We start from the raw sequence: 13,967 nt of genomic DNA on the forward strand, positions 1-13,967 counted from the left end.
GCAAAAAACTCCTAACTCAAAACATCCAGGAAATCCAGGACACAATGAGAAGACCAAACCTAAGGATAATAGGTATAGATGAGAATGAAGATTCTCAACTTAAAGGGCCAGTAAATATCTTCAACAAAATTATTGAGGAAAACTTCCCTAACCTAAAGAACAAGATGCCCATAAACATACAAGAAGCCTACAGAACACCAAATAGACTAGACCAGAAAAGAAATACCTCCCGTCACATAATAATCAAAACATCAGATGCACAAAACAAAGAAAAAATACTAAAAGCAGTAAGGGAAAAAGGTCAAGTAACATATAAAGGCAGACCTATAAGAATTACACCAGACTTCTCACCAGAGACTATAAAAGCCAGAAGAGCCTGGACTGACATCATACAGACACTAAGAGAACACAATTGCCAGCCCAGATTACTATACCCAGCAAAACTCTCAATCACTATAGATGGTGAAACCAAGATATTCCATGACAAAACCAAATTTGCACAATATCTTCCCACAAACCCAGCACTTCAAAGGATAATTGATGGAAAATGCCAACACAAGGAGGGAAACTACAACCTAGGAAAAGCAAGTAAGTAATCTTCCAACAACCCCCAAAAAAGATACAAACATAACTTTACCTCTAATAAAAAAAATAACAGGAAGCAACAATCATTTTTCCTTAATATCTCTTAACATCAATGGTCTCAATTCCCCAATAAAAAGACGCAGACTATCAGACTGGATACACAAACAAGACCCAGAATTTTGCTGCATACAAGAAACGCACCTCAGTGACAAAGACAGACACTACCTCAGAATAAAAGGGTGGAAAACAATTTTTCAAGCCAATGGTCCCAAGAAACAAGCTGGAGTAGCCATTCTAATATCAAATAAAATCGACTTTCATCCAAAATTAATCAAAAAAGATAAGGAAGGACACTTCATACTCATCAAAGGAAAAATCTACCAAGGTGAACTCTCAATTCTGAACATCTATGCTCCAAATGCAAGGGCACCTACATACATAAAAGAAACTTTACTAAAGCTCAAAACACACATTACACCTCACACAATAATAGTGGGGGATTTCAACACCCCATTGTCAGCAATGGACAGATCATGGAAACAGAAACTAAACAGAGACACTTTGAAATTAACAGAAGTTATGAACCAAATGGACTTAACAGACATCTATAGAACATTTCATCCTAAAACAAAAGAATATACCTTTTTCTCAGCACCTCATGGTACCTTCTCCAAAATAGACCATATAATTGGTCACAAAACAAGCCTCTACAGATACAAAAAGATTGAAATAATCCCTTGCATCTTATCAGATCACCACGGACTAAGACTGGTCTTTAATAATGACAAAAACAATGGAAAACCCACGTACACATGGAAACTGAACAACTCTCTACTCAATGATGACTTGGTCAAGGAAGAAATAAAGAAAGAAATAAAAGACTTTTTAGAATTCAATGAAAATGAGGACACATCATACCAAAACTTGTGGGACTCCATGAAGGCAGTGCTAAGAGGAAAGCTCATAGCTCTAAGTGCCTACAAAAAGAAACTGGAAAGAGCACACACTAACAAGTTGACTGCACAACTAAAAGCTCTAGAACAAAAAGAAGCAAATACACCCAGGAGGAGTAGAAGGCAGGAAATAATCAAACTCAGGGCTGAAATCAACCAAATAGAAACAGAAAGAACAATACAAAATATCAATAAAACCAGGAGTTGGTTCTTTGAGAAAATCAACAAGATAGATAAACCCTTAGCCAGATTAACCAGAGGGCACAGAGACAGTATCCAAATTAATAAAATCAGAACTGAAAAGGGAGACATAACAACAGAAACTGAAGAAATTCAAAAAATCATCAGATCCTACTACAAAGGCCTATACTCAACAAAACTGGAAAACCTGGATGAAATGGACAATTTCCTAGACAGATACCAGGTACCGAAGTTAAACCAGGAGCAGATAAACCATCTAAATAGTCCCATAACCCCTCAGGAAATAGCAGCAGTCATCAAAAGCCTCCCCACTAAAAAAAGCCCAGGACCAGATGGTTTTAGTGCTGAATTCTATCAGACCTTCAAGGAAGACCTAATACCAATTCTCTTCAAACTATTCCACAAAATAGAAACAGAAGGAACACTACCCAATTCGTTCTATGAAGCTACAATTACACTCATACCTAAACCCCACAAGGACCCGACAAAGAAAGAGAACTTCAGACCAATCTCCCTTATGAACATCGATGCAAAAATACTCAATAAAATTCTAGCAAACCGAATCCAAGACCACATCAAAACAATCATCCATCATGATCAAGTAGGTTTTATCCCAGGAATGCAGGGATGGTTCAATATTCGGAAATCCATCAATGTAATCCACTATATAAACAAACTTAAAGAAAAAAACCACATGATCATCTCACTAGATGCTGAGAAAGCATTTGACAAAATTCAACATCCCTTCATGATAAAAGTCTTGGAAAGATCAGGAATTCAAGGCCCCTACCTAAACATAGTAAAAGCAATTTACAGCAAACCAGTAGCCAACATCAAGCTAAATGGAGAGAAACTTGAAGCAATCCCACTAAGATCAGGGACTAGACAAGGTTGCCCACTCTCCCCCTACCTATTCAATATAGTACTGGAAGTCTTAGCCAGAGCAATTAGACAGCAAAAAGAAGTCAAAGGGATACAAATAGGAAAGGAAGAAGTCAAAATATCGCTATTTGCAGATGATATGATAGTATACTTAAGTGACCCCCAAACTTCCACCAGAGAACTCCTAAACCTGATAAACAACTTCAGCAAAGTGGCTGGTTATAAAATCAACTCAAACAAATCAGTAGCCTTCCTCTACATGAAAGATAAACAGACTGAAAAAGAAATTAGGGAAATGACACCCTTCACAATAGTTGCAAATAATATAAAATACCTTGGTGTGAATCTAACCAAGCAAGTGAAAGACCTGTATGACAAGAACTTCAAGTCTCTGAAGAAAGAAATTGAAGAAGATCTCAGAAGATGGAAAGATCTCCCATGCTCATGGATTGGCAGGATTAATATAATAAAAATGGCCATCTTGCCAAAAGCAATCTACAGATTCAATGCAATCCCCATTAAAATCCCAACTCAATTCTTCACAGAGTTAGAAAAGGAAATTCTCAAATTCATATGGAATAACAAAAAACCCAGGATAGCGAAAACTATTCTCAACAATAAAAGAACTTCTGGAGGAATTACCATCCCTGACCTCAAGCTGTACTACAGAGCAATAGTGATAAAAACTACCTGGTATTGGTACAGAGACAGGCAGGAAGATCAATGGAATAGAATTGAAGACCCAGAAATGAACCCACACTCCTATGGTCACTTGATCTTTGACAAAGGAGCTAAAACTGTCCAGTGGAAAAAGGACAGCATTTTCAACAAATGGTGCTGGTTCAACTGGAAGACAACATGTAGAAGAATGAAAATTGATCCATTCTTATCTCCTTGTACAAAGCTCAAGTCTATGTGGATAAAGGACCTCCACATAAAACCAGATACACTGAAACTAATAGAAGAGAAGGTGGGGAAAAGCCTCGAATACTTGGGCACAGGGGAAAAGTTCCTGAACAGAACTCCAATGGCATATGCTCTAAGATCGAGAATTGACAAATGGGACTTCATAAAATTGCAAAGTTTCTGTAAGGCAAAGGACACTGTCAATAGGACAAAACGACAACCAACAAATTGGGAAAAGATCTTTACCAATCCTTCATCTGATAGAGGGCTAATATCCAATATATACAAAGAACTCAAGAAATTAGACTCCAGACAACCAAATTACCCTATTAAAAAATGGGGTATAGAGCTTAACAAAGAATTTTCAACGGAAGAAACTCGAATGGCCGAGAAGCATCTAAAGAAATGTTCAGCATCCTTAGTCGTCAGGGAAATGCAAATCAAAACAACCCTGAGATTCCATCTCACACCAGTCAGAATGGCTAAGATTAAAAACTCAGGTGATAGTAGATGCTGGCGAGGGTGTGGAGAAAGAGGAACACTCCTCCATTGTTGGTGGGACTGCAAGATGGTGCAACCACTTTGGAAATCAGTCTGGCGGTTCCTCAGAAAATTGGACATAGCATTACCCGAGGATCCAGCTATACCACTCCTAGGCATATACCCAGAAGATGCTCGAACATATAACAAGGACATATGCTCAACTATGTTCATAGCAGCCTTATTTATAATAGCCAGGAGCTGGAAAGAACCCAGATGTCCTTCAACTGAGGAATGGATTCAAAAAATGTGGTATATTTACACAATGGAGTATTACTCAGCTATTAAAAACAATGAATTCGAGAGGTTCCTAGGTAAATGGATGGAACTAGAAATTATCATCCTGAGTGAGGTAAGCCAATCACAAAAGAAGACACATGGTATTCACTCACTGATTATTGGATATTAGCCTAGAACCTTGAAATGCCCAAGATGCAACTCACAGGCCACATGAAGCCCATAAAGAAGGAAGACCAAGTGAGGGTGATTCGGTCCTTCTTAGAAGGAGCAACAAAATACTCAAGGGAGCAAATATGGAGACAAAGTGAGGGACAGAAACTGAAGGAGGGGCCGTCTCAAGACCACCCCACCTGAGTATCTATCCCATGTGCAATCACCAAAGGTAGATGCTGATGTGGAAGACAGGAAGTGCATGCTGATAAGAGCCTGATATGGATATCTCCTCAGAGGCCTTCAAGAGTCAGACATATTCAGAGGCAGATGCTCACAACTAGCCATTGAACTGATCATGGGGTTCTCAATGGAGGAGTTAGAGTGAAGACTGAAGGAGCTGAAAGGGTTTGTGGCACCATGAGGAGAGCAACAATACCAACCAACCACAGCTCCCAGGGTCTAAACCACCAGCCTGGGAGCACTTAGGGGGGGATCCAGGGCTTCAGCTGAATATGTAAAAGTGGAGGGCCCTGCTGGGCATAGGTGGAAGAAGAGAACCTTGACCTCATGAAGGCTGGATGCCCCAGGGGGTGGGAATTTTGAGGGTGGGGAGGTGGGAGTGGGGGGGGGTGTAGATAGAGGTTACATCCACAGAGAAGAAGGAGGAGGGGCGAGGGGATTGGAGGTTCCGAGGGGGTGGTGGGGGATGGGGTAAGGGGACAACATAGGAAATGTAAATAAATCATCCAATAAAAAAAAAAAAAAAAAAAAAAAAAAAAAAAAATAACCATCCTTTGATAGTTAAAAAAAAACATATTACTCTGGTAGCAGATACTAACCATGAAGGAGAATCTCCATGTATGGGAATAGGGCATATATAGGTATTGTATATACATTCTGTTTAGTACTATTGTAAACAAAGTCTTCTCTTAAAATTGATATACAAAAGCTGGTAAGATGATTCAGAGGTTAAAGGCATTTTCCATTTAAGTTTGGCAAACTGAACTTAATCCCATGAAATCCACAAAAAGTAGACAGAGAGAACCAAGTCCACAAGGTTGCTATCCGACCTCTATATGTGTGCACATACAGGATGAAAGTAGAAGAGGCACTATGAACATATAAAGAGAGGATTAAAGAGAAAGGAGAGAAACAAAACAAAACTATATAGAGACGCAAAGAACCACATATTTTTCTTATGTGAAATCAAGGTGTGTGTGTGAGTGTGTGTGTGTGACATGAAGGCTGAAGGGGGTTTATTTCCAGCAAGTTGGAGATGGGAGGGATAGAGGAAGGCATTGGGGATTAATGCAAGCAAGATACAGTGAGATATACGTGTAAAGTATCATAATAAGATTATTTTGTTTTGTATTATCGTGTATGTAAAAATTATTGAAAATATTGCTGTGTTTTATTTGATTTGTGATACTTTATACTGATTATAAAAACTTTTAAAATAGAGTTTGAAGGGGTTAGAAAGATGTCTCAGTGGTTAAGAGCACTTGTTGCTTTTACAGAGGACCCTGGATTAATTCCCAGCATCTACATGGTGGCTCACAACCATTTGTAACTCCAGCTCCCAGGGAATCCAATGCCCTCTTCTGAACTCTGAGGGCACCAAGCATGCATAAAATAATTTTTTATTTTTTTTAATTTTTCAAAGGATGTTGAAAGAAAAATGCAAACACCATCTTTTAAAATCATATATTAAAATCATAAAAAGTAACTCAATATTTAAAATAAAAATCCCAATACCTAAAACTAATGTCTTATCAAAAAAAGTTTTAAAACAGCTAACATGTTCCAATAGCGTTTTTCCTACATGATATTTGTGTCTTATAAAGTGTACCCAATGGGAAACATATTAAGACAGGCTAATTAAAGGCTCTAGGTTACTGTCCAACTGTTTCTTATCTTTGACTAAATTTTTAGTGAGTGATATTGTCTTTCAGTTACTTTTGAAGGGATAGAATTTCCTCTTCCTGTCATGTAAACTTCCATAAGCGACAAACTTAACTCAGTCAAACCATACACTTGATCAAATGATCCTGAGCAGAAAGCCTTATCACTTCCTCCTGGGACAACTTTAAATTTTTGTCAACTTCTTTTAAACAGACAACAGTGTCGGCACATGGTAGGCATGCAAGAAATACTATTATGTGAGAGACTTCATGTTTCTAGTCCAAAACTTTCCCATGTCACTGCTGAGGAAACTCAAAGCATGGAGTTCACAGAACAAGTGGCGAGCCCAGGTCTGGAATGTGCAGACATTCAGTTCCTAATATCTAGACAATGGACAGCAGCAGAAGAAAACCATCAAGACTTCTCACTTTCTCCAGGGAGTTATTTTAGTGAAAGGAACTCTGAGCATTTCCCCCTGTCCACAGATAACAAAGATAAAAATAGCTAGGTCAGGAAAATAATATTTACCCTCTTTTGAAATCTGAAATAAACCAGCTTTTCCAGTTTTTGACTGCTCGGTTTTGGTTTGTTGCGATGAGTGATCTTCTGGCAGCTTGGGGCTGTTAAATGGATTCTTCCTTTGCTGGGGGAAAACAGTGTTTATTAAACTTGGTTTAAATGTCATAACAGCATCCCAGCACTAGCAACTGCTTATGAGCACACATATTTAATAGCTTTAACCAGCTCAATCTAGGCATGTTTGGGCCTAGGGCAACTGCTTAGTTTGGTTAGCATAAAATTACTATACATCATACAAAAACATAGATACAATTATATAAAGTATATGCCTTGCCAAAGACCTTTGAGTACATCAGGAGCACATTTTATTGGTAAGAATGACCCTGACTGATAGCAAAGACCTGGTCAAGGGCAAGGAAATCCTAGGTTTCAAATCAGGTCAGATTCCCATCAGGGCCCTTCCTACCATGGCTTACTATATGAGACAATAGCTCTTTGATATTTACTTGCACGATGACTTCAGTCACCTTGAAGTGTTTCACAGTCATTGTTATGGGCACCACTGACAGTAAAGGCTTAAGTGTATACAGACTGGGTTTGTTGCTGTTTTGAGACAGGGCATTCCTAAACAGAGTATACAACGGCTTAGGCTTCACAATATTCCTGCCTCTGATTTTTCATATTAATACAACTGACTATAAATGATTACTGTTTGTAGTTTTAAAAACAGTCAGTTCCCCCTGGAAACAGACCTCTAATAGACATTTGAGAAACTATGCCTAAAAATAAGGACCATGATAGAACTGATAAGCCACATTCCAGAGCCTAAGAACAGCAATACCATACAGGATTTTATTTAATGTTTTACTTTTTACCGAGTCTCACTATACTTCCCTGGCTAGCCTGGAACTAGCTATCTAGACTGAGCTGGCCTGGAACTCACAGAGATCCTACTGTGTCTGTCCCTCTACTCATCCCAAGGCCTGGGATTAAATGATGGGTCACCACCTGACTCTTTTAAAAACAAGTTTAAGGCTTAATTATGTATATATGCTGGGGGATATGTGAGCATGCAGGTGCCCACAGAGGCCAGAAGCATTGGATCTCTGGAGCTGGAGTTACAGCCAGTTAAGAAACTCATGTCCTCCACATCAACAGTGAACTCTCTTCAGCACTGAGGCCAACTATCCCTTCTGCCCTTCAACTGTTTAACTCTTGAGGACAGAAAGAAAGCTGGGCCTTTAGCAACACAAACATAATAATTATCAACTTTATCCACCACAGGAGTGACTTCTTAAACTAAATACCCAAATTATATACACCTGGTACACACAATGAATTACAGGAGTCTCTGTATTTTGTTTTGCTTTGACATGATGAGAAAATTGGCACTCCTGCCGATAATGAGATTTTAACTGTCTGGGCTCAACCTACCTTGGGCAGAGACATAGTTGGAGTCTTCGTATTTTCCTGGGACATATCAATCACACTGGAATCTGGATTCACCACAGTGGAACTGCAAAAGAAACCATCACTCAGAAAATAAAACCTTACCCTGTAGGAGGCATCAATCCATGGCCAAGAGCTAAGACAGGAGAAGGGGAGACATTTGTAAGATCAAACTGCAAGAAGAGAGAAGAAACTGGGCTCCGAACATCATTAGGCACCAAAACAAAGGCAATGGTGGAACAAAGATGTAAGGGTAGCATGAGAGAAGACAAAAACATTTATTAGTGTCCTTGAAGATGTCCAGGGTACAGGCACACAAGAGGTTCACAGCTTAAATTTGCAGAAATTAACTCATTTCAAACTTAGATTTAAGATAAGATACAAGTGAGAAAGTGAGCAATGGGTTTTATGGGTGAAATAAAGTCACAAAATCTTGACTCCATGCAGTATTTCTCCTAATACATATAAAACGTAATTGAAGCAGAGACTCAGTAAGATAAGTGACCTGCCAAGGAGATAGAATGATCAAGTTAGATAGCTATACACAAAGGCTGATGGGTTAGTGCAATTTCTTATGATCTTCATCCCAACAAGTTAATAGATGAATTCTTACTCAGGTACAAAGAGAAAAGTATCAGAAGGCCATTGAGAAAGTGGTGGGTGGACAGATGACTGCAGCTGGTTGATAGAAGTCCACAGGATTCTCTAAACCATGATGTCCTTTTGAGAGGCATCGAAGCCCAGGGTGAAAGTAAACAAAGTTCACAGAGCATGGTGAGTTGAGCAGGTCACACCCTCGACTATGAGTAAGAAGGAAAGTGGGTCACAGAATCCCAGTACAAGAGGGAAATCAGCTTGCTTGTGCCAGGAGTTTTGCCATAGACATAAAATATGAAGTCACTATTGGCTGGAACAGCTGCTTCCTGTTAATCTCCACAAGTTCTTAGTGACATCAGAATCAAGAGTTTGGAAAAATCCTTTGAAGGTGATGTCTCTTTCCCTCACAAAAACAAACAGAAAGGAACAGAAAGCCCAGGCAAGGAAACAATTCACCCTAGGGTCATGGAACCTTGCCCAAGATTGCTGCCACTAAACCTCAAGGCTAACCATTTTGTGGTTTCATTTCTGTACTTGAACTGCTATTTTTCACATTAAGCTCTTAAGAAGGCCATCCCTCCTTCAATCACCTTCTTTATTGATCCAAAAGTAAAGTGCAGCAGAGGAGGTGTCATTGTGGAGCCCAGTCACACAAAGGCAAAGGAAGGAAAAGGTAGGATGTATGAAATGGAAAACACAGGAAGAGCTTGTAATGGAACCAGAATTTGGACAGAAAGGGACCCTTATAGGAAATCTATTCCTGCACTAGATGGACACAAAGCCAAAGCCAAATTAAGTTGTGTCAAAAAGAAGCATGGCCATTGATAGAACTTGGCGTCCACATAATGAAAGGCCAAGATCTCAGAACTGAGAGGCTATTTCTCTCCAGTGTCACTTTAAGACGACCATAGGGGAAACCTAGCCAACTACCCAGTGCCAGTGAAATCATGGGTCTTGGAGGAGAACCTACAACTGCCATTCTATTAAACTAGGATGATTCCTAATTACATTCTAACTCTTTGTCCTTATACCCACAGATAACTTTAATCTTCATCCATCACCAAGCAAAGCTCTTTGCAATAGACAGTGACCATTACAGAAAAACATAACAGGTCAACATGCAGAATCGTGCAGCCCAATCCCAACTGATATACCTATAACACAACTTCTGTACCTTATACCCATGGATCACTGTGGAAGAGGAGACAGACTATAAGAGACAGAGAGGGAGTTTGTTATAAGATCGTGTCTCCTAGAAATGCCAGAGGCTACACCCATGAAATCTTACCAGTGTGGCTGCCAAAGCATGAGCTGAACAAGAACAGCTCCAAAAGACATCCAAACACAGCTGGAGAAAGCCCATCCACACAAAGCCTACACAGGAATGCTGAGAGAAAGAGAGATAGTCTTCCCCAGGAAAGAGTACACTAATCAATTATCCAATAATGGTCAACCCTAAAACCATATACATACAAGTAACATTAAACAGCCTGAACAAGTTGTGTTCATTCACATAGGTAACAACAATTGAAAAAGAGGTCATGGATTTGAAAGAGAGCAAAGGGGAGTATATTGGAGGCTTTTGAGGGAAGAAAGGGAAATAAATGTAATAAATTCCTTATAAAACGAGCCAGTGTGAAATATGGTGAAGAGTATACAGCAGATGCCTGACACAGTGTAAATGATCTCCTTTCGCAAGTAAGGCTGCTGGATAATCACAGATGTTGGGTATCCCCAAAGGGCAGACATAGTTTTTTGATGTCTTGCTCCTTCTCACTATCCAACCCTAAAGGATAAACAGGGCCTCTATGTGATCTTCCCTCTGCATCCAGACTCCAGAGGCCCCAATTGCACATCCTGATTATGACTCTAGAGTTGAAGCCAGTCTCCCCCTTACCGAAGTCAGTCCTAGCATTCTCTTGTTAAACATAATGGTTGCTCTATTCACGTGACTCTTGGTGATTTCCACTCAACTCCGCACTGCATTGTCTGCTGCAGTTGGTCTTGCCATTTTCAAGCAAAACGCAAATCTCCCCTCCTGTAGCATCATTTGTCTCATTATTACACACTTTATTGGCACTTTGGGTTAAGACTTTGCTCCATGCTTGGCATCAGGAGATCAGATCTTTACACAGAAGACCTATATTACCTAAAATTATAATCTTTTAATGGCCATATACTGTATATTTTGTTCCTTAGAATTGCACTCCTCCTAGAGAGAGGTAGAGTCTGTCATAAACATAAAAGATGTTCAAAATATTCCACGTGAAGACAATTTTTTGAGACATGGTATCACTATGTATCCCTGGCTGTCCTATAACTCGCTATGTAGACCAGGCTGAACTTGTACTCACAGAGATACACCTGCCTCTACATCCTAAGTGCTGGAATTAAATGTGTGAGTTACCATGCCTAAATGCATGATGAGATTTTTAAACTGGGAAGAAAGCCAAGTTCCACAGCCTATTCTTTGTAACTTTCTTCTTCTACACATTCTTCAAAAAAATTATCTGTGATACCAGAAGTCACAATTAGACAAAAATTGGCATATTAAGATGATTAAATCACTAGATATCAGTTCTAGTTCTAGAATCAGAAAGAAATTCTGTAAGTGATTAGTTTGATTTTGTTATTCTGATCTCCTTTGTGGCTGTTAAGTTCCATGCAGGGTAGTGTTGTGTGTCTCCCTCAGTCTGGCTCGGTGCTTGGCATATGGTGGTGCTCCATGATGTTTCAAAAAATAAACATATGATGAAATAATCCAGAGACAAACAAAGGATGTGAGTTAGAATATATACTCTAAGCACTTCAAGTCAGTAGTATTTTTGCGAGCACACACACTTCTTTCAACACTATAACAATCTACACCACAGACTTGCTGAGCACATTCCCATCCAAGTATGAGGCAGAATGATGTGCCTGTAGAGATTTTACTACCATAACAGACTGGAGTAAGTCTAAAACCTGATAAGATTAAACATTCTCTTGAGAGTTCAATATAAATGATTTTGTGGGCCAGACATCTTATAAATGAAAGTTTTCTTATTACTGGATTTTCTATCAAACCTTCAAGGGCCTAGGGGAGGGACAAATGTATTGACTCATCCCCATTTTCTTCAAGAGCAAGCTTGTATCTTATAGTGACCTTATGACTGGGGGTTCTAGCAAATAGCTAATTTTTCTGGTAGAAGGAGATGGATATACACAGAGAAAAGCCGTTCCAGACAGAGATCATTAGGTAAAGCAATAGTATTTCAGAGCTGCAGATGAAGTTGAGGTTTACTGGCTCTTTTTTTTTTCCACAAAAGGTAGGAGGGAGGTTGGCGGCAGAGTGAGCATTAGCGAAACGCAGGCACTGAAGCTGCCACTTTGGTTCACTATGCGTATATACAAAACAGTATCTACGTCTGCCCAAACCAAAGGTAAATAGGATGCTGGGAGGTTAACCTTTTTGATTATTTCAGAAAAAATAATTGAATTCTTTTCATTTCAGAAGAAAATGCACCAACATTGAAGAATGAAATGCCATAGTGAAGCCTAGCCCCCTCAACTCATTTTGGAAACGTTCTCCAGAGAGATTGTAGCTTATGGACAGTACACATCCTAACAGCAGCCACCTCTCTCCTGATTCCATGTCTTCCAATTTTCCATCCTTGATTCTCCAGTCCCAGGGCCATGCAGATTCCAGAGGGTATATATTCCAAACCTCATCTTTTTTGCCTACCAGTGTCTGGGAACCCACACACACACAAGCAACCTGTGCACTTTGTATTACTGGATGCTTACACAGGCGCTGTGGTGCTTAGAAGGACACAAACCTAACCTGCTACACCAGATCACATCCACTCCCCAGCAAACCAGAGCATATCAGAACGCCCTATCTAAACAATTGTCCCTCACCATCCTTCAAGAATCATCTTAAGTGTGACTATGTCCAGAATGTCCCTGCAATCCTTCCATCCCATGATGGACAGAATCAGTACTGCTGGCCATGTTCTCAGCCTTTCCAGAGAGTGTGTTCAAGGCTAACTTGAACAACTTAGTAAGAATCTAAAAAAATAATACAGTGAAATAAAACTACACTGAGACTGCAGTTCTGTGATAAGGGGGCTTGTTTAACATGTACAGTGCCCTGAGTTCAACATATAGCATGGAATTAATAAATGTAAAAAGTGAATTAGTGACTGTATCTTCACCATGAATATCTATTTATATTCTCTTCGCCCTATTTTTCTTTGCATCCCATACATTCTAACTCTTTTACCTGTGGCTTACATTTGTCAAAGTGGCTATAATAAAAATAGTCACTGACTTCTATTGGTGACATTTAGTTTTGGGGCCTCTTTCTTACAAGATATCAAGACACTGAGGTGACCACTACCTTCAGTGGCCCTCCTATGAATTGCCTTGTTTAGTTGAAGACTCTGAGCTTTATGAAGATCCTTATAATAAAACAACTCTTAAATCTTATAAACCATCAGTCCTAATCCTTTTTCTAATAAAACTTTCATGTTACAAGGGCGTAGAGCTCTCAGATATCTAACTCTTGCCTGGCTAGATCTTCTTTTTGCTACACAGGAGCTACAGACCACCTGGTCTACCTGCTAGGATGGTACAAATATGTTTGGATTTGCATTTCAGGAAGATGACTATTCAGAAAAAGAAAGGAGATTGAAACTTCCAAGCACACAGGCTTAGTACTGGGAAAAAGTCAAATATTCTTTATAGTTTATTTTATATAATTCATTCTTCCAAGAGAAAGGATGACACTGACAGGCATCTGAAGGATGTGTGACAGGGAAGAGGACAAGGGGCTAGCAGAGAGAAAAACTGGTAGCTTAGAATGCATCCGAGCAATATTTGTTATCTTAGACATCTCACCTAGCCTCTCTGTAACTCTAGAGATAAAACAGTTATAAACCATCAGAGGGTAAGTCTCCAAAGGTAGAATCAAAGAAAAAGAGAGAAAGACAGTGAGAAAGAGAGAGAGAGGGAGAGAGAGAGAGAGAGAGAGAGAGAGAGAGAGAGAGAGAGAGAGAG

The 13,967-nt window shown here is 39.4% G+C and overlaps 1 protein-coding gene across 6 annotated transcripts in view; it reads right to left on the minus strand.

The window, feature by feature from the left end:
- The window catches only part of Sytl2 (synaptotagmin like 2), a 115,395-nt gene that overhangs the window by 43,600 nt on the left and 57,828 nt on the right, over positions 1-13,967 (minus strand). For all 6 annotated transcript variants that reach the window (XM_028770572.1, XM_028770571.1, XM_028770573.1 and 3 more), the window contains 2 exons: positions 8,316-8,397; positions 6,891-7,005 (listed from right to left, as the gene is read on the minus strand). In XM_028770572.1, the coding sequence (XP_028626405.1) occupies positions 6,891-7,005; positions 8,316-8,397 (197 nt within the window). The remainder of the gene's footprint in view (positions 1-6,890; positions 7,006-8,315; positions 8,398-13,967) is intronic.

The sequence above is a fragment of the Grammomys surdaster genome, unplaced genomic scaffold (assembly GCF_004785775.1).
Source record: "Grammomys surdaster isolate TR1022 unplaced genomic scaffold, NIH_TR_1.0 203, whole genome shotgun sequence".
NCBI classification, from domain to species: Eukaryota; Metazoa; Chordata; class Mammalia; order Rodentia; family Muridae; genus Grammomys; species Grammomys surdaster.